Raw genomic sequence first — 21,386 nt, forward strand, 5'->3', positions numbered from 1 at the left:
ATATTCATTTTCTTAAGAATGGTTTGCTTATTAATCACAGAAATTAATAGAGTATGTCTCAAATTGCAAGTAATTTACTGCCATTTTCCTGTTCAATATAGGCCATTTCCGATGTCCTTGCCTTGACATCAACACTGAAGCATATAATCTAATAGACCTAGGAATACACAAGACGGAAGCTATTCTTTGGATACATTAAGTATACGCTGAGTAAACTGTTTCTATGCATCTGTGTACAAAGAAACACAACGGCTACATTTGGAAGAGTATACTTCCACACTACTTTTACTACTTCTGAAGTTTGCAGTATGTATGCTGTGTTTAGCATGCACATTTTCTGTATGCATGGAATCGGATAACGTACTACATTTGCGAAAAATGTCCACTATGAAACAGAGTGCATTGTGCAGAATACTGTATCACACAATCTCCAAAAATTGCCATAAAATTAACTTGCCCTTTCGTTTTCAGTGTGACAAATAAAGTAGGGCCGAATTTCAATTTAATTTATTTACACATATTTTAATCAGACCACATAATACACAATAAAATTTTTTTTTATTTCCGAGCAGAAACTCACTGAATTAAACGTGCAATGGTATGAGGTAATGTGACAACAATGTAGCATGCTACTGTTTAAACTGTTTAACATTGCATACTGCGTATTGATTCACATGCTATTTAAACGTATTCAGTGTGCACAGCGCAATAGGCAGTAAGTGGGATGCAAGTATTCCATTCAGTACATATGCTGCGTTCCATTTAAAGTCAGATGTGGGATATTCCTACCTGATCCTGTTAGAATAGCAGTGCAACCAAATTGCCGAATTGCGGAGGACAAACGATACTATGCAAGTAAAGAGTGTGATTATCAAAAGAGAGTATAATTTACCGTATTTTACACACCTGTCTCAACAAACATTTGCTAAACAAGTTTTATCATGTAATGTATGAACTTTGACTCATAGATGCTTTTTTCCCATTTGCAGAAAAATCCAATTTGAAATGCCCAGTTCCCAATGCGCTCTAAGTCCTCGTGGTGGCGTAGTGACTCATCTCAATCCGGGTGCCGGAGGACGAATCTCAGTTGCCTCTGCGTCAGAGACCGTCAACCTGCACATCTTATCACGTGGCTCGTTGAGCACGTTACCGTGGAGACATAACACATGTGGAGGCTTCACGCCATCCAAGCGGCATCCACGCACAACTCGCCACAAGCCACACCGAGAGCGAACCACATTCTAGCGACCACGAGGAGGTTACCCCATGTGACTCTACCCTCCCTAGCAACTGGGCCAATTTTGTTTGCTTAGGAGACCTGGCTGGAGTCACTCAGCATGCCCTGGATTCGAACTCGTGAACTCCAGGGGTGGTAGTCAGCGTCTTTACTCGCTGAGCTACCCAGGCCCCAATGCTTATTAAAAACGTTGTATATCTTCCTGGATGTCAACATGCTCACGTGACCAACATCTCGGCGAAATCATAGTTGTGGATTTACAAAGTTTCCAACTTCAGGTGTCATTCTATTGCATTTTTCCAAGTAGGAAGTTGGAAATTTCGACTTTTCGATTTGAATGGAACACAAAAAAAGAAAAATCAAGAACGACATTTTTTTTTTTTTTTTAAATAGAACGCAGCAACAGCCATAGAATTCATATCGGAATACTAGTGAACAAATACCGGTACATATAAAGCTATGGCAGATATAGTAAGAGTAGTTTGGTAGTATGCCATTCTGAATTCAGCCATAGAGTTCCACATAGCCATACTATGATTGGCTGGACTGAAAATGTCAAATCTGACTAGCTTAAAACATTTACCGGTATTTTTTCAGTAGTATTTTATTATGAACAAAGCCAATGTTTTGCATATGTTTACACTGATATCACAATAATAACGTAAGTTATTACCACCGGTAAATAACACAACATAAGTGACATCTTGAAAAGTGTGCAAGTTAATTTGTAGATACTTTGAATTTTTGTATATAAAACAATGTCATAATCCACATATTGCACAGTTTACTTTAGTGCCACATATACTAAATCTCTGGGGGCAAAGAAGTTAATCTTTTTCAACATACTACTACACCAGAGTCATATCTTGTATGCACATGCACATACGCATCCTAGATACACATCTCTCACACATGGGTGCATAAAAACGGCCAAGTCATCTAAAACAAACACAAAGTCCCTATGCTTTATGTCCATACATCCTGTACAGCAAGCCATTAATCTATAACGTCAGACATACATCACTCGACTGAACCAACCACCTGCTTAGCATGTGTGAGAGAAGCCAGACTGATACGAGATGGAGACAGACAGGCTGGGAGCCTGGGGAGTGCAGAAGTGCCAGTCTGACAGTGCCATTTCTCTTTAGCGGCAGCTGCTGCCATGCCTCGCTGCCTCGGGATGTCAAAACCATTCTCATGAAGGAGAAATCAAAGCATGATCTGACATAACACAACCGTTACTCCAGTCTAGTGTTACTCAATCAGAAGTGAGGCCTTGACTGTGTCGCTGCCTCGTGTCATCAATGACAGAAGAATTAAAACGGTGAAGTCGTTATACTGCATACGTAACTTGCTTTATATTTAACATTCTTTATATTTTCACTGGCCACAATTTGTTGTACTGATTCAAACCAATAACTTGTAAACAAAATGTTTGACCGATTCTTTAAAAAAACAATGTTCCATACTGAAAACCAAATGACCATGTACTCTATATGATCAACAATAATGATCAAATAATGTCAGCTAGCCCTAAACTCTCCCACACTGGCCATGGCCATCTTCATTGCTAAGCCCTGACAAGACTTGAAAAACATGACTAAAAGCAGGGATACTATACTATGCCATCCATAAATCCTGAATTATGGGTTCCTAGTTTCTATGCTGTTTATTCTTTCCATTTGCCTAATTTTACATTTGGCATTACAGAGGGGAGGTGGTATGGGAAGAATGTTATCCATTTGTCTGAGGGGAGCTGGCTGGCGCTGTGCAAAAAAAACATGCTGACCCCAAAATATCTAGCTGTCTTTAGCTATAAAGCAAAACAGGGGTGTATATACAGTATATAATGCATTACAGAAACACAAATTATGGCTCACTGATAGAGAAGCAAGCATCACTTTTACTGTTGCTCATAATTAGGATTAGGGACTTGAACAAACCCCTAACCCTAGGTATTAAATTTCTACTTGCCCAGCACCATTTGTTCTACATGGTAAATGATATGTGGTTTGTAGAGGAGAGGTGCACTGTTGCTTTTCTAAGTGATCAGACTAACCATTTTTGCCTTGTGGATGATTAAACGAGTGAAAAATCCCTGATATCATAGACAATTGGGGATGGGCTCTTTTGAATTGGATCAGTAAGCAATAGACTGGCCACCACCCAGAACACCCTAGCAACCACACAGCATCGTGCGAACAACCACTCAGAATACCTTAGCAAACGCACAGCAATGCCCTGGCAAGCACCCACAACACCCTAGCATTGTAGGGAGCTTTGGATGGGCAAGCAACACTCACATATACAGAAAAAGCACAAAAATAAAAAAAAAATTTCCAGTCCAATTGAATACTAAAATGCCCGGAAAACTGGGCAACAAAGGTGCAGGCAGCAATCCAAGTTTTCAAAACAATGTGGTATGCTTTGGTATTAGCACCTTCCTTATGTGACCTAGAAACAAATTCCCCCATATGTATCCTGATATATGCCGCACAGAATTTTGAAAATACAGATAGGGGATTTTGCTGTGTGTAAAAATAGCATATAAAGAAGAAAACCATGCTATTCCCAGGTCAGGATGAAAAATAAGCTACAATCACAAAGCAGCAGAATAATTGCTGGTTCTGTTTTAGAGTGTTAAATACAAGTATGTTCACACACAGTTCAATTATAAGCAAGAGTGACAACTGCATTCTAGAATCAAAGTTAATACCATAAGGCCATGTCCACATTTTCATTTAAAAAACATTTATTTCACTACGATTATGCCTCTCATCCACACTAGAATGGTGTTTTCCATCGCCAAAGGGGGACTTTCGAAAATGCTCTCCATAACGGCATACTTTTGATGACGTTAGGATAACTGAAAACGGAGGTTTCAAACTTTAGTGGATTAGTGAAAGCCTGGCCTAAATTTTTACGACTAAAGGCCCCAGAATACAAAGAAGTTCTTCTTCGTTCTTCATTCAAATGTAAAAAATAAGTTTGAAACAGCTGAGCAACAACATACTGTTTGCGAACATTCAGACACCCATCACGCTGCTGGGGGAGGCATATAGAGGTACAGTACATTTAAGGACACTCAAGTCTACATGTAAAACATCAATTAATATGACACTGAAATTAATAGAATTCACATGAGATCAGTAAAAGAAGCTGTTTTAATTACTCTATTATGATTTAAATTATTACTGTATGAATGCAGTAGATAATGTGTAATTTGTAATGTTTACTTTTTGCATTCATGGCACTAGTGCAGTTACACACTGTTGCAGCCATAATATGTGGCGATTACACTCTGTTATTGTAATTTATGATGACACTGATACTACAGCAAAGATTGGTGTATAAAAGAGTGTTAATGGGTAGAATACAGACAGAAGAATGATGATAGGCGTATCTTATTATGGGCAGATCTGTGAATAGAAATGCAGATGGCACAAGAGTGAATGGGTACTTAAGAGTATTTGAGTAGATTTGATTTCTTTTGTAGACTAATAAAACAAAAAAAAAAACATTGCATGTCATTTTCTAGGAAAATGCCTCTACGCGAACAATCGTCCAGACGTAGGTCATTTTGCACTAGCTCGCTAATAACTGCACGTTGGTTTGTTCATGTTGACTGAACTTATCTGAATAAACAGGCTGTCAGCCTCAAACTCGGTATGTGTGACATGGAGCTCCATGTCACACCGATCGATGACGTGGACCAATAGTGGTAAGAAGGTGTTTAGCAGCCGATAAGGAGTCCTAAAGAGCTGTCACGAACCACCGAAATGAACTCAAAACACCTTCTTGTGCAGGAAATGTGCAGGGGCCTTTAGATCCACATTTTGAAAGTGAGTTCGGTTAGCAAATGCTGCGCTCTACACTTAAAAAATAAATAAACATTACAAACTGCTGTCAGTTTATTAGGTTTGACGGATGAACTCGCATCCCGTTTTGACTTATATTTTAAATACTGTTGTGTGAACTGAGACAAGACTTTCCAGTGTCGCATTCTTTGGTATTTACTTTCATTACTGTCACTATGGTTATTCGTGGCTATTGCGAAAATAAAAAGGGGCTTGACTTTGGTTATTTGTTCATACAGACAATATTCAAGTCACTCTTGTAAGCTGTTGTACGCTGTTCTACCATTCGAAAGTCATCTTGTTACAAAATACTATTGTCAATCCCAATCTCTGGCTGTGTGAACGTAGCCATAGAGGGAACACTTCCGGAAATCACTCCTGATACTGTACGTCACCAAGATCCTCATCTCTACCAGGCGGCCTCACAATTGGAAAACATTTCAGCGAGGCAGTCAAACAGAGCGCTAACAAAAACCTCCACATCAACAGTCAGCCCCTCCATGAGATATGAGTCAAACATTATTCTATCTGTCTTCACATGGGTAACATTTCACAGAGTAAGCCATCACTCCCCTCGCAGGACAGCAATCACCTGTTGAAGGAATGGGATAGGGAGATAATACAATCACAATGTCCCCAGGGGAAGGAGGAGAGGATGTGGGGCAACTGAACATCCACATGCCCTGACATGTCCTCTCTGGATTAATTATGCAAGAGAACAGGGGTTATTTTCAAATGCAGGAATATGGGCCCCAGAGAAGGACGGATATTTACCAGGGACTGGGCATGAAAATAACAAACTTACAGACTCCCGGACTTGTTTGTCACAAAAGTGCAACATAAAAGTGGCATGTGTTTGGGATAAAGCCGCAAAGAAAAAAAAGTGACAAAAACATAACAAAGAGAACAAGCAATGAATCTTCAAAGTAGATAACTTCAGTATACACACAAGTGGAAGTAAGGACACACTCTTAAATCACTATACAATAGAGTCCAACACCAACATTTATAAGCTATCACAAACAAAACAACAAACATTACATTTCTATTACAGGGTGTTGCTATGTGGTAACTATGGTGTAGCTATGCAGTTGCTGGGGTGTTCTTATTAGTTTGAGCATGTTGCTAAGCAGTTGCTGGGGTGTTCTTATTGGCTTAATCAAGTTGCTATGCTGTTTCTGGGGTGTTCTTAGTGGTTGTTGGGTGGTTGCTTACCGGCCCACATTAAAAGAGCCCACCCCCAAATCTCTATTGCTGAGTTCAGAATTGCATACTACTCATACTACTCTTACTACTTCTGTCATATCTATCAAAGGTAGTATGCAATTCTGAACTCGGCATATAGATATGGCTTGACCGAGTTACACTACGAAGTTTAATACTAAGGAACTAGATTGATGTTTATATATCCGTAACGTTCAATCAATATCGTCTAATTCTGATACACTTCAAACAATTCATCCAGCGCTCCTGTATCATTACCTCCAACCACATGTTTGCCTGTTTAACAGTTACCAACCACTGCCAAGACTAGCGCCTTGTGGATAAACAAAAATAAACCAAATCCCAGGGGAATTTGGGTGTTTTGTGAAGTTGGGTTTAGATGAATGCAGAGATCTCAGTTTCTAGGATACTCACAGGGAGGTGCTTGCGTTTGCGACCAGGCCGTCCAACCTTACGGACAGGAGTGCAGAGCGAAGACATTTCATCAGTTATCACTGTGTCCATTCTAGAGCTCTCATTCTAAACAAATAAAAACACACTTCATTAACCATTACTGCTCAACCTCACAGCCCAAAAAGCAAATTCTCTGGTCAGGGTTCCCACACTTTCTGACCAATGAATTTCCAGTTGGTTGTACTAGATCAGGACTGTTAGAAATCATTAGAATTCAGACTGATTTGCTTAATTACAAATTCAAACTAACTGGTGAATCGGTTCGACTGATTAATCGAAAAGGACCAACACAAAAGAACGATTCGCTCGCAAATCGTACATCACTGTGGGGTTGTTCACACCAAACTCGTTTTGAGCTGAAAAAATCTAGATGCAGTGCAACGAATAGAACAGAACTTTATTTTGCATGACGTCTAAAAAGCATGGCGCTCCTGCGCACGAGACACTGAACAAACTAGCAAGATTCGGCGCAACAGTCAATCTATTTATACATTTTTTACAAACAACGCAGACGGACAGAAAAAATGCATTCATTGTGAACGGCCCCAAAGGCTTGCGAGCTAGTTTTATTCTACACAAGAGCATCAAGCTAATGAAATATTTAAAAGCTGAGCATAATTAGAAAAATGTGAATTCACTGCAGAAATTTCCATGACTTTTACACGATTTTTAAGATTTTATTAATTTACATGATTTTCCAAGCCTGGAAAATACACATTTCCAGGTTTTTCATGTCCATGGGAAATCCTGTCTGGTATTTGTTGAGTAATACGGTTTCATCCAGGTTATTAATGCACATAATGTGGATTTCAGAATAGTGATAGATGTGGCCAGGCCATTTAATCTGTGAATATTTTTTTTTTAGATCATTTTCCGGTAATCCAGCCTGTTTGGATAATCAAATTGTAATTGTATTGTATAGCATATATCAGCAATATATAGGCCATCAGCCACTTTGTTCTACAAACATCGACCTTTGAAAACCCCATAATGGTCAACTATTATTCCAGATCAGTCAAATGATTGATCAAGATGCATGTTTTTGATGTAGTAGAAGTCAACTTAAAGGAATGTTCCAGGATCGATACAAGTTCAATTTAATCAACTGCATTTGTGGCATAATGCTGATTACCACTATAATTAATTTCAACTCGTCCCTCCTTTATGTATTAAAAAGCAAAAATGGAGGTTAGAGTGAGGCACTTACAATGGAAGTGAATGGGGGCCAATTTTTGGAGGGTTTAAAGGCAGAAATGTGAAGCATATCATTTTATAAAAGCACTTACATGAATTCTTCTGTTAAAACTCATGTATTATAATATAAAAATTGCCCCCATTTACTTCTAAGTGCCTCACTGTAAACCAGATTTTTACTTCTTCTTTTTATATATTTTTTAAAGAAAAGTAGGGACAAGTCAAAATAATTTTTTGTGGTAATCAATATTATACTACAAATGCTGTCGATTGAGCTTAACTTGTATTGAACCCGGTATATTCCTTTAAAGGTAATGTGTTTAATTTCTGCATCATTTTATCACCAAATGGAACTGCAAAAAGAATGACTGTTTTCAAACAGGTATTTCCAAACACTCCCCTGTCTTCCACTGGTCCAAAAAACAGATGGGGACGCTCAAGTGAACAGAGCAATTTTGAAAGAGCCACAGTGTTTCTGCTTTTTAGGGAAATCAGCATTTGAATGGCTTACCTACTGTATAGTTATCTCTGCATATTAAAATGTGAGAGATGGTATTTTTGCACCAAAATGATTATAGACATCACATTTAAGTATTCATTTAAAATAAATACTGTGATTCCATTTATTCCTAGTGTTTTATTTCTTAACTTTTACAAACCAAAATATTCCATTTCCACAAGTCCACTCCAACATTTTAAAGAGCTCAATAAGATTTTAAAATGTCTCTTCATGTCTCTCGACAAGGCTGTTTAGATAATGAGAAAAGCCGGCATTTGAATGGCATCGTCTATTTAGTCAGGATAAAGTGAGAGGTGCTACAGCCATAGAGAGATCCGAACACTTTGCACTCCCTCTTGACACAGTTACAAAGACATTCAATGGCTCATTCTCTCACCTCCTTCACTTTCTCTTTGTTTAACACAACTGTGTCTTCCCTCTATTACAATAGCCACTCTTCGGCCAGCCAAGCACCCTAGGGTGGACGGGGGAGAAAAGATGATCCTAATGTAGCTGCTGCAGCTCCAGGGCTGAATAAGACCACCGGCTCTTAATCACAATGCTAATGAGAATACTGCCCCTGACTGCCATGACTACTGAGAAGTCCAGCATGGCTGAAAGATGGTGAAACACAGCTGGAATTTATTATTATTACGTGCAATAAAGCCTCTATGAAGCTTAAATGGATAGTTCACCCATAAATGAAAATTCTGTCATCACTTACTCACCCTCATGTTGTTCCAAATCCATATACGGTACTTTCTTTTGTGGAACAGTTCTGAATTCTATACAATGTTGATTCTTTTAATGCAATGAAATTTAATAGGGACTGAGGTTGTCTGTCAGTCCCTAACATTCTGTCTAACATCTTCTTTTGTGCTCCATGAAACAAAATGTAGGTGAGTAAATGATGACACAATTTTCATTATTGCAAACTATCCATTTAATATTAAAATAAACACAGTAAAAAGAACATTTTGAATGGGGATCATCTTACAAGACTCCAAATTTTAAATTAAATGGTAATACTTTTAAATAAGGTTGTGCAAGTTATCATCAGTCAATGCAGAAGTTAACATGAACAACTCTTTACAGCATTTATTAATCCTGGTTACTGCTAATTGTTATAATAATACATTTATAACATTAAAAGGTGTATACATTAAAGGAATAGTTCACCCAAAAATGAAAATTCTCTCATCATTTACTCACCCTCATGCCATCCCAGATGTGTATGACTTTCTTTTTTCTGGCAAACACAAACGATGATTTTTAAAAGAATATCTCAGCTTTGTAGGTCCATACAATGCAAATGAATGGTGACCAAAACTTTGAAGCTCCAAAAAGCACATAAAGGCAGCATAAAAGTAATCCATAAGACTCCAATGGTTAAATCCATGTCTTCTGAAGTGATATGATCGGTGTGGGTGAGAAACAGATAAATATTTAAGTCCTTTTTTAATATAAATCTCTACTTTCAAACAGCCCTCCTAAGCACTCTATTCACTCCTAAGAGTTCTTCCTCCTTGGTTTTTGGCGATTCACATTCTTTGTGCATCTCATCCACTACTGGGCAGGGAGGAGAATTTATAGTAAATTAGACTAAATACTATGTTAATATAGATGTTTCTCACCCACACTCATCATATCGCTTCAGAAGACATGGATTAAACCACTGGAGTTGTATGGATTACTTTTATGATGCCTTTATGTGCTGTTTTTGAGCTTCAAAGTTTTGGTCACCATTCACTTGTATTGTATGGACCTACAGAGCTGAAATATTCTCCTAAAAATCTTTGTTTGTGTTCAGCAGAAGAAAGAAAGGGACATCTGGGATGGCATGAGGGTGAGTAAACGAAGAGAGAATTTTCATTTTTGAGTGAACCTTCGCTTTAACATTAATGATTGCATTATGGACTAACATAAACTAACAATGAACATTAGAATATTTAGAAATGATGTAACACTACAATAAGGTTGTATTTGTTAACATTAGTTATTGCATTAGGTATCATGAATTAACAATTAACAATATTTTTACAGAATTTAAAAATTGTAGTTAATGTTAATTTATAATACTATTGTTCATTCTTTGTTCACGTTAGTTCATAGTTGATTAACTCATGTTAACAGATATAACTTTTAATAATAAAAACATATTTGCATATGTAAATTAACATTAACAAAGGTTAATAAGTACCGTAAAAGTATTGAACTAACAATGAACAGAACTTTTTTTTGCAACATTTATTAACCTTGGTTAATGTCAATTCCTGGGAACACTTTGCAATAAGGTTATATTTATTAACTTTAGTTAATTGCACAAGTTAACATGAACTAACAATGGACACGTTAAGTGTAGTATACTACATAATAGTTAACTAAAGTCAACAAATACAACCTTATTATAAAGTGTTAACAGGAATTTACATTAACCTAGAATAATAAATGTAAAAAAAGTACTGTTCATTGTTAGTTTATTATACCTAATGCATTGGCTAATTTTTAAGGGATACTGTAGTTCACCAAAAAATGAAAACTTTGTCATCATTTACAAACTGTCAAGTTGTTTCGTAGAACACAAAAGGAGATGTTAGGCCAAATGTTCAGGACAGACAGACAACCTCAGTCCCCATTTACTGTATGGAAAAAGGGCAGTATAAACATTCTTCAAAATGTCACATCTTGTTTACACAGTTTTCATTTTTGGTTGAGCTAACCCTTTAACAAATAGAACCTTTTTAAAAATTATTACCAATTAAACACCAAAAAAATCTACATTTTCTATCTGTATTTCAAATCTGAGTTTTGGCAAGTAGTGGACACTTGGCAAAAAGAGCATTGAGGTTTTCCTGCCAAGTTCTTTGGAGAGTGTTTCACCATAAGTGTAAAACCCCGCTAGCCTCACACACAATGTTCTCATTACGATACAAATAAACAAACAAAAAAACAAAAATGTTTAAATAAACAAAAACAAAGGGTGTGCTAGGAAATCAGTGTTGCCTTGCATGAACTCAGTAACACCATCTACATCTTTGCTCTATTTCTGTCGGTAGCCGGTTATTTAAGGCAAGTGCTGTTGCCAGGCAACAGGACCACGAGCGTTGTGCGGGTCCATGGGTGCAGGGGAGGGAAAGGATGAATTCCCCTGTAAATCAGGCATACGGCAGCCTCTCCTATACAAGCCAACACCCGCGTCACTGAACACTCGTACGAAACAGAGCAGACACTATCACCACGGCCAGAGTGGATGATGACAATTCACTTGTGTTTACTAATTCTACTCACAGTAGCCTATTTTACACTGACACCTGATAACCCTACTAGTCATTGTGGTGGAAATGAATCACAATTGATAGATTTATAGTGAACAAAACATTGTATGGATTTGAGGAAAGAGTTAAAGACCTCATGAAATATATTTCCTATTGAAAAAGGAAGAATGGGGGGATATATAGTGGGATCGTCCACTTTATTGTAAATAGCCAGCAGGCTTTAGTTACAGATTTGCTAGTTGGTTGCAGTTGGTATTAGAGGGAGGGACATTCTCATTCTTGAGAGCATCTGATTGGACAAAAATCTGTGTAGTGCAGGATGAGTCATCAATATTTTTTTAGTCTATTTTCCAGAGAGAAAATAAGAACGTACATTTTAAATGTGTGTGTATTTGCTAAAGGTTAGTTTTGTCAACTTTTAGCAAATAGCATATAGATGGCATCAAAGCAAATAGACATAGACACATTTTTTATTTGATTGTGAGATGCTGGCCCCCATTTTATTTTTTTTTACTTAAAAGCAAAAAACATCTGGAAAATGAAAGCACAAAAAAATTAGAAATGATAAGAGGATATTTCTAAATGTGTCTTACTCTTAAAAACAAACACTTGAACAAGTAACCCATCTTGTAGGGGATATTCACGCCACCAATTATCATCTTCGCATAAGGCTAAGCGAGTTTGCTTATTTATGTTCATTAATGCATAAAAATTAGAAGGGCTGTCAATCGATTAAAATGTTCAATCAAATTAACAACATGATATGGCGATTAATAATTGAATTTAGCGCAATTTGCAGAGAAAGACCTTAAAACAACAATAATTCAATATATAATGATCAAATAATTATAAATAGTTATATTTAAATAAGTATAATTATAATAGGCATTATATTGTATATTTCCATATTATTGAACATAAGCCTGTCAATGGCCTACAGTTCCATTTTGCAATTGAATTTGTCAATATGTCAGAGATAGATTTAATATAAGGGCTTTTCTAAGGATGCGACAATGTACACATGCATCAGAGGGACGCTTTTAGTGTGCTTTTTTTGCTTTGCGTCACTTGAGATCCTTGCATTCAGAATTACGCTCCGTTCAGCTGTGTTTGAACGCAAGTACACATTCTCATCTTGTGCTGTCTCAAGCGTCAAGTCAGCCTGAGTGTGGTTTGTTCTCTGTACAGCTGCACATTGCCTATACAGCTGGAGATTTGCTTACTGCCCCCTGCTGAAAACAGGTAGTGCTTCAGGCTTAAATTGCTATAATGGTAGCAATATTCCATATTACGGTACGGGGACATGATACATTTTGTTAATTTGTTCAACACCATATTTTTATATAACTCGCACCGAATTAACACGTTAAATTGACAGCCCTAAAAATTTTAATAATTTAGGATTCAGAAGGTGTTGAAGGTATAGCATATAAGGTCTTTTTCTTTTAATCATAACTACACAGTTGCAAGTATGAGGATAATTATTTCTAAACCCCTGACACTTCTGTGATGAAGAAAAACACAATGGTTATTAGCCTTACTGTGGTTAGTCAGTGGGAATAGATCCACAGCAGGCCCATCATAAAATGCCCAGGGACTCATTAACCTCTTACCATTTGATTCCCTTTCGTGTCACAGTTGAAGTCAGAGCTCTTGAATGCAGTGGAGGTGGTGACTGAGTTGGACGGCATTGTGACTGTTGAACACAATGCAGAAGTGGAAAAAAAGATCAAAACAAAAATAAAAGAACATAAAAAAGGAAAGAATGATGACCCTCCTTCTGTAGGATCCCCTGTGAACAGGAAAACCACAATCAGAAAAATGAGAACACAACTCACACTTCAAACAATATTTAGAATAAAATAAGATCATGTTAGCAAATTGTATTATATTATATTATAGCACACCACGTTTACATGACTTGTTTTGTCCAAAATGCACTCAAATAAGTCTGATGATTGCATTTCAAACTTATATTCCCAAACTGTCTCATTTAATGCTTGTCATTCTTGACATTTGGCATATACTGTATGTAAAAGACTGGCCTTTTTGTAAACCATTGGGAATAAGACGACATCTTGATTTACATGTCCGTCCATGTACGTGACATCAATCTGCAAGAATAGCATGAAGCAACTTCTTTTTGGCTTGACCCATACTCATAATGTACAAATACTCTGTACATATAACTCCCTTCTAGGGACTGAAATGTGAACTCCTCTAAGCTTTATGGTATTTCCTATTTTTTTCTCTGAGAGCAGTTTTAAAGGAATATGTACACTAGTCTTCACTCCCATGTATGTGTGATTAGTTCATCGTGCTTGTCTGAACAATGAGGACACTAAAGTCCCATGATATTACATTTAGAGGTCAATAAATTAGGCGACTCCAGAATTAACCTTTTTTTTTTTTTTTTTTTTAAGAATTACCACGGCAACAGTTATGGTGACTACAAAATGTATGATAACTTGATATTAGCCACCACTGTTTTTTAAAAAAGAAATTAAAAATATAGAAAGCTTCTTACACAGTCTGAATGAGATCCCATATTAATTAATTATGACTTTACACTGATACTGATACACTGTATGGCACGTTGACGGAAACTATGGTCACCACAAATGAAATAAAAAAAGGGTAATGGCACAACTCATTAATATTCAATAACCCGGTGAGAACTGAATGTATCACACAGGTAACCAATCAGGAAGTGTTGATTGATCACATGTGTCTGTCACTTTCTATAAAAGCATAAAAAGCTCTTTTAATCAACCTCCTACTCGGAATATTCGGCTCTTGTATATGACAAACATTTCCAAAAGGCAAAGGAGGCTTAAAGAGCAGGCACGCTCACTGAGACTCAAACCCCAATGAGCTATCTACCTAGACAGCATTTTTAGGGCATCGTAGGCGCATTTGGGACATTCAGAACGCGCATTTGATATCCAAAACGCGCCTACAGTATGGAGCCCAAAATGCTGTCTTGATAGGCAGTTCACTAGGTTTTGAGACACAGCCATTGTTTCAAATAGAATGTATTGACACTACGATGGCGAGGTGTTACAAACGAGCGGTGGTCAAGTTAAAACGCATTTCGCAGTGTATTAAATCGCTCATCTGCACCCGCAGGAAAAACCACTGGCCACATCGAGCCGCCCCCTCCATATCTCAAGCCTCCTCGTGCATTAGCGCCCCGAAATGCGGCCAACCCCACGGCGGAGGTTTACTTCGAAGACGGCTTTCGGTTTTAGACAAGTGGATCGCAATGTTAATTACCCGCTTCGCCCCTTTTTGTTTTCGCTGACTCCCGGATCCTCCTTCTGCTTCGCTCTCCCCGTCCTCCACCACCTCCCCAGCCGGCCAGCTCTCCTCCAGATGCTCCGATCACACCGACTGCAGAGGCTCCGACAGCAGCTCCGCGCTGGTCCTAGAGCCAGTCGGGTTCTGGGTGTACTTGCTTGTCAGAGAGGCATCATCATGTCCGATTCAAAATCCAAGTCACCCTTAAGACTTTTTGGTGGGCTAATGTTACATAGATGTCGTTGTATAAAGCTTAAAATATGAAAGATATAAACCAAGAAAGAGTTAAAGGAATAGTTCACCCAAAAAAAAAAAAAAAATTTGCTAATCATTTACTTACCCTCAGGCCATCCAAGACGTATATGACCTTCTTTCTTCATTAGAACAGGATTTAAGATTTTTAGGAATGTATCCCAGGTTTTTAGCTTCATCCAAGTGAATGGACACCAATTTTTGACAGTCCAAGAAGCACACTTAGTCAGCATCAAAGTAATCCACACGACTCCAGTCGATTAAGTAATGTCTTCTGAAGTTAATCGATACGTTTGTGTGAAAAACAAATCGCTAATTAAAAGTTTTTAACTTTAAATCGGCGCTTCTGCCAGCTGACCTAACTCTCTCGTGAATTACGTTCCTCTGTGTTAAACAGAGAGCGGAACTTCTGAATTCTCACGTGAACACGCCAACGTGATGATGTCACACGACAGCGATGTGAGGCATTCAGTGATTACAGGAAGTAATATTTTAAAGTGAATAAAGTTTTAATTAGCGATTTGTTTTTCACACAAACGTATCGATTCACTTCAGAAGACATTACTTGATCGACTGGAGTCGTGTGGATTACTTTGATGCTGACTAAGTGTGCTTTTTGGACCGTCAAAAATTGGTGTCCATTCACTTTCATTGGATGAAGCTAAAAACCTGGGATACTTTCCTAAAAATCTTAAATCCTGTTCTGATGAAGAAAGAAGGTCATATACATCTTGGATGGCCTGAGGGTAAGTAAATTATCAGCAAATTTTCATTTTTGGGTGAACTATTCCTTTAAAAGATGGACTGTCAACCCATATTTATAGAAGGTGGCCTCTATGTGAGGTTCAGGGGCCATTAAAGGGATAGTTCACCCAAAAATGAAAATTCTCTCATCATTTACTCCCCCTCATGCCATTTCAAATATGTAGAGCTTTCTTTCTTCTGCAGAACACAAACGAAGATTTTTAGAAGAATATTTCAGCTCTGTAGGTCCATACAATGCAAGTGAATAGTGGTCAGAACTTTGAAGCTCCAAAAGCACATAAAGGCATCATAAAAGTAATCCATACAACTCCAGTGGTTAAATCCATGTGTTCAGAAGTGATATAAGTGTCAGTGAGAAACAGATCAATATTTAAGTCCTTTTTTACTATAAATCTACACTTTCACACAGCCTTCGCGATTTGCATTTTTGTGCATATCGCCACCTACTGGGCAGAGAGGAGAAAGAAAAAAAGGGAAGGACAAAGCAAAGGAAAAGAATAAATAAATGATATTTGTACAACAGCCCAGTAAGTGGCGATATCTACAAAGAATGTGAATCAGCAAAAAACAGAAGAACTCTTGTGAACGAGCATAGGAGGTCTGTGTGAAAGTGGAGATTTTTAGTAAAAAATAACTTAAATATTGATCTGCTTTTCACTCACACTTATCATATCACTTCTGAAGACATGGAAGTAACCACTGCAGACATTTTAATTGCTTTTATGCCACCTTTATGTACTTTTTGGAGCTTCAAAGTTTTGGTCATCATTCACTTGCATTGTATGGACCTACAGAGTTGAGATATTCTTCAAAATAACTTTTTCGCCTTTAAAAAATTATGATTTACTCAACTTTACATACAGCTCAAATAATACACAACTTTTAACAGAAGCTTTTATTAAATTATAAGCTTAACATTTTTGCCTTTAAAACCACCCCAAAATATTGATTATGGCATCCCTGACTAAGACCTATTGCTTAAAGAAGATCACTATATAATTCACTCACTGCCTGGAAGAATATGACAAGGGATGCTCATGCTGACAGCAATTTGCAGCAGAAAAGCAACCTAAAGTCATTGTTTTCAATTACAATTGCCATTGGAGAGTTTCAAGTGTCAGCACCTGTTGGTGATGCAGCAAAGTACTGTATGCTAATGAACTGTGACATGATGCAGCAACTACAAATGGGAGTGTACAGTGATCCACTGCCTGGTAAGTTGGATAGTGTTTTTTTCTTTTTCTTCTCTGTTAAGCATGAAGCAGTATTTGGGAGAAAGTGAAATTTAAGAAAGGTACGATTTTCATGGTTGTCAGTGGCATTAAGGTAAATAGTTCATTCATTAATTTTGAAACTTAATCCTAATGGAGCTGATATATTACTTAAGAAACATACTGCTTTCTGTGAACATACACACACACTCATTCTCCTTAATTTTTTTTTTTTCACATATTTTACCCTTTAATAATTTACAAAAAAGACATAAGAGGTGACAAACTTAAATATGGACGTAAACCTTTGCAATCAATAATTGTATACAGCAGCAAAACCATGAAACGAAACTTAATCATTATAAATTAAACAGCGTTTGCAACTTCATCTGATAGTTTTGGTTTTGAAAACAATAAAATCACATTAATTAAGAAATGAAAATCCAGTGGTGTGCATTTTAGTTTTTTTTCTAACTTTGAATATTCAGGCGGTCCTCCGTTGGAGGTCCATCTGTAACGTATACATTTGCAATGATGCTTGAAATTGATTTCAAGCAGGGTTCCGTCCGCTTTAACTATATTGTGTTTCAACCATTTAAGGCACACCGTTATTAGTTACCCTCAGTGGACTGCTTCAGCAAATTCAGTATCAATAAATAGTGGTTTAACACAGACAAATGCACAGAACAAAGACCTAAAAGACACACTACAGATCAGCAGACAGTTTGGCACAACTTTTAAAAGCAGAACAATATATTTTTTTCACAGGTAAATAATGACTGCATTCCGACTAAGTCACATACTAAAACTTTTATCTAAGGGCTGACTTGCACATGTGCAGGATATTTTATTTATACAGCACTTTATACAGAACATCCAGGCACACCTACATCAGATTGCATTCATATTTGTAGCAAATGTTGAAACATAATCACACTTTCAATCTGAGAGTAATTAAAGTGGTTTGTACATTGTCATTCAGTGACAATTATTTACACTTGTACTGTCATTTCAAGACTCCCTATGGATGATTTCTTTCAACTTTAAACAATGCATTTCCAAACTATCTTTTATACCCATTTGAAGCATAGAACAAGCATTTAAATGTAAAAAGTGATTTGAAAAAGCAAATATATGATTGCGACCACTATTACAGAAGCGACACTTTGTTATCCAGGGTAAAACGATGAATGAGACCTCACTGTTTGTATTTTAAGCATTCATGAGACCTCCTTATGCAGAATAACAAGCTTTTGTGTTTTTTAGAGAAGTAATAAGCAGTGAATAAATCATTGCCTATTATATCCATCGAAGGTACCTTTAAAAAATCTTAATAATTACACCAAATCTTGCAAACTTCAAAACAAGTCACTCAATGGAATGATCTAATTTAACATTCATATGTTAGCAGTCATAGTCAAAATATTTTCTTTAATAATTGCAATTATTGTTATTTCTTATTTGAAACCAACCGACAAAGAACAAAGCACAATTATAACACAGTGACAACAATTCAATAAAATTACTGAACCTGAATTCTTTCTGATTCAAGTACAGCAAGTATAATCTTCTTTATGACAATAAAGCTTTAGACTCTAATCTCATAGATCAACCCAACAGTAAGGTTGTCCTCTTTAACATTGCATTTCTACATCTGATGCACAATTCCAGTTCTGTTTACCACCCTCAGCCATTCCAGTACATCCATAAAGTTTTTTATGACCTGTGCTAATCTCTGACATATGACCCCAGTGGGATTTAAGTAAATTCCACCCATTTGTTCACAAGTGTTGCAACTGCATTCCCCCTCTCTCAACAGTCCCTGAGCACTGGTTTCATTTATTTCACACAAGTATACACGATAACTGTTAACTCAATAAAGCTTTTGAAGTAACTTTTACAGAGAGAGACGTCATAGATGGCTGGCTAAGCTGGTTTATGGATACATGGTATACACCTTTTGGGGTTACTGTATATCCAAATTCCAAAAATCCTTTCATGCTCTCCAAAAAGAGTAGTGAAGATCGTGAACTTTGAAGATACATATGAGATATTCTAACTAAGAGGCAATACTAAAGCTCTAAAACAACATTCACAACGACAGGCTAAACGTAACACAATAGCATAAATCTCAGACAAACAGCGAGCTTTACAAGACATCCCTGATAAATGGTGGTTCCGATGCATGTAGTGCAGAAGAAGCAGCAGTTTTTAGGATGATGTTAGATGATGAGAGGACATGGTAAAGATCATCCACGTTGGTCAGAATAAAGTTCACATGCAGAGCAAATACAAGCCCTCTCCACCTAAAGCCGGTGCACACAGTGCGATTTTTTCAACAATTTTGCAGTCTGATACAAATTTCAGGAATCGCAAAAAATCTGTAGGGCAAAAATCTACATACTCTGGCCCTGTCTCAAATGCCGCATATGATGAGGACTTGCTGCCTTGGACTGATCTGGACTCCACAGTGGACAACTATGCAACAGTCCATGTTGCATTACGTCACCAAAGAGTGGACTCAGGAGACCGCAATGGCTAAAGAATCAAGCATTCTAGCCTTTTAAATTTCCTTTTAAAAAATCAAATCCCATCCCAGGTGTGTTTGACTTTCTTCTGCAGAACAAAATATTTTCAGAAGAATATTTCAGCTCTGTAGGTCCATACATTGCAAGTGAATGATGGTCAGAACTTTGAAAGCTCCAAACATCACATAAAGGCAGCATAAAGTAATTTATACGATTCCAGTGTTTAAATGTCTTCTGAAGTGATATAATAGGTGTGGGTGAGAAACTATAAATCTCTTTCACTTCCACATTCTTATATGTTTGTTTTTTGGTGAATCGTATTATTCGTGCATATCGCCACCTACTGGTTGGGGCTGGTTGAAAGTGGAGATTTATATTATAAAAGGACTTAAATAATTATCTGTTTCTCACCCACACCTATCATATCGCTTCTGAAGACATGGTTTTAACCAGTGGAGTAGTATGGGTTACTTTTATGCTGCCTTTATGTGCTTTTTGGAGCTTCAAAGTTCTGGCCACCATTCACGTACATTGAATGGACTAAGAGAGCCCAGATATTTTCCCTAAAATCTTTGTTTGTGTTCTGAAGAAGAAAGAAAGTCATTCACATCTGGGATGGCATGAGAGTGAGTAAATTATGATGCACAGTTGATCACTTTGTCAACACATTCAATTGTGAGTCCCAAAATTTATATTGTACAGTTTGCTGTAAACTACAGTTGATGTCGCACCTGCAGAGTCTGCCTTGCATTTTATACAAGATCTTACCAGGGTCATGTTAGACAATGTATGTGACAAGTGAAAATCCTAATGGACAGACAAAGAAAGAACTAAATCGAAAACTGTGCACCTGGCTTAACCAGAATAGCCACTCCATGCATTAAAACTCAAACACAAATAATCATCATTAGTCTTACAAAAAAACTTCCTGTGTAGTGCACAGCAGTGAAAAATAGCTACAGCATAGATCAAGTTGATGATCCCAGTGACGATATAAAAGATGCACAGTGCGATCATTTTTGAGAACAGAAATTCACTAATTCATAAAGGTTTTTTTTTTTTTTTTTTTTTTTAAGAAAGCACAAACAAGCCATTCTCTTAAGGTCATGTATAACATAATAACAATGGATTTATACAGATAGACATATAGAGCTATATATATATATATATATATATATATATATATATATATATATATATATATATATATATATATATATACTTTCTAATTAATACAACTTGCTCTTTGCAAGGTGTGATGAAGAGTTTGTTTCACATAGTGAAACCCAGTTGGGGAAGAGCATGCATTGGTCTATGTGCTAATGCCAGAACGGTTTCGATGTCGCTGGTTCTGTCCAGTTTCATCCAGGTGTCTAGAATGAAGGGGTGGAGTGCCTTTTCCCAGGATGCTTCAATGATGACACTGGACAAAACACAAACTTAAGGTTATTGGACAGTAACACATCGCAGTACAATTTACATGTTTAACTTTTGCATTTAGGGCATGACTAGTCACATTCTCATTTATACTTACATGAAATATTCTATAGTCTTTTACTCTGACTCAGCTAGAAAAAAGAAAAGAGGCCTT

At 37.0% G+C, this 21,386-nt stretch overlaps 2 protein-coding genes across 11 annotated transcripts in view; both read right to left on the reverse strand.

Annotated features, from left to right (window-relative positions):
• Positions 1–15,123, reverse strand: part of LOC127411308 (DNA (cytosine-5)-methyltransferase 3A-like) — an 87,627-nt gene extending 72,504 nt beyond the window's left edge. For 3 of the 4 annotated variants that reach the window (XM_051646792.1, XM_051646790.1, XM_051646789.1), the window contains exons 1-3: positions 15,016–15,123; positions 13,353–13,531; positions 6,733–6,837 (exon numbers count right to left, since the gene is read on the reverse strand). In XM_051646792.1, coding sequence (XP_051502752.1) covers positions 6,733–6,837; positions 13,353–13,430 — 183 coding nt within the window. In that variant the 5' untranslated portion in view covers positions 13,431–13,531; positions 15,016–15,123. The remainder of the gene's footprint in view (positions 1–6,732; positions 6,838–13,352; positions 13,532–15,015) is intronic. The other variant, XM_051646791.1, reaches the window with a different exon arrangement.
• A 5,899-nt stretch (positions 15,124–21,022) lies between these two features.
• LOC127411321 (dystrobrevin beta-like) overlaps positions 21,023–21,386 on the reverse strand; it is a 59,507-nt gene continuing 59,143 nt past the window's right edge. For 6 of the 7 annotated variants that reach the window (XM_051646821.1, XM_051646824.1, XM_051646823.1 and 3 more), the window contains one exon: positions 21,023–21,218. In XM_051646821.1, the coding sequence (XP_051502781.1) occupies positions 21,169–21,218 (50 nt within the window). In that variant the 3' untranslated portion in view covers positions 21,023–21,168. Of the gene's footprint in view, positions 21,219–21,329; positions 21,364–21,386 lie in introns of all 7 variants that reach the window. The other variant, XM_051646822.1, reaches the window with a different exon arrangement.

This window comes from Myxocyprinus asiaticus, chromosome 20, assembly GCF_019703515.2.
Source record: "Myxocyprinus asiaticus isolate MX2 ecotype Aquarium Trade chromosome 20, UBuf_Myxa_2, whole genome shotgun sequence".
Lineage (NCBI taxonomy): Eukaryota > Metazoa > Chordata > Actinopteri > Cypriniformes > Catostomidae > Myxocyprinus > Myxocyprinus asiaticus.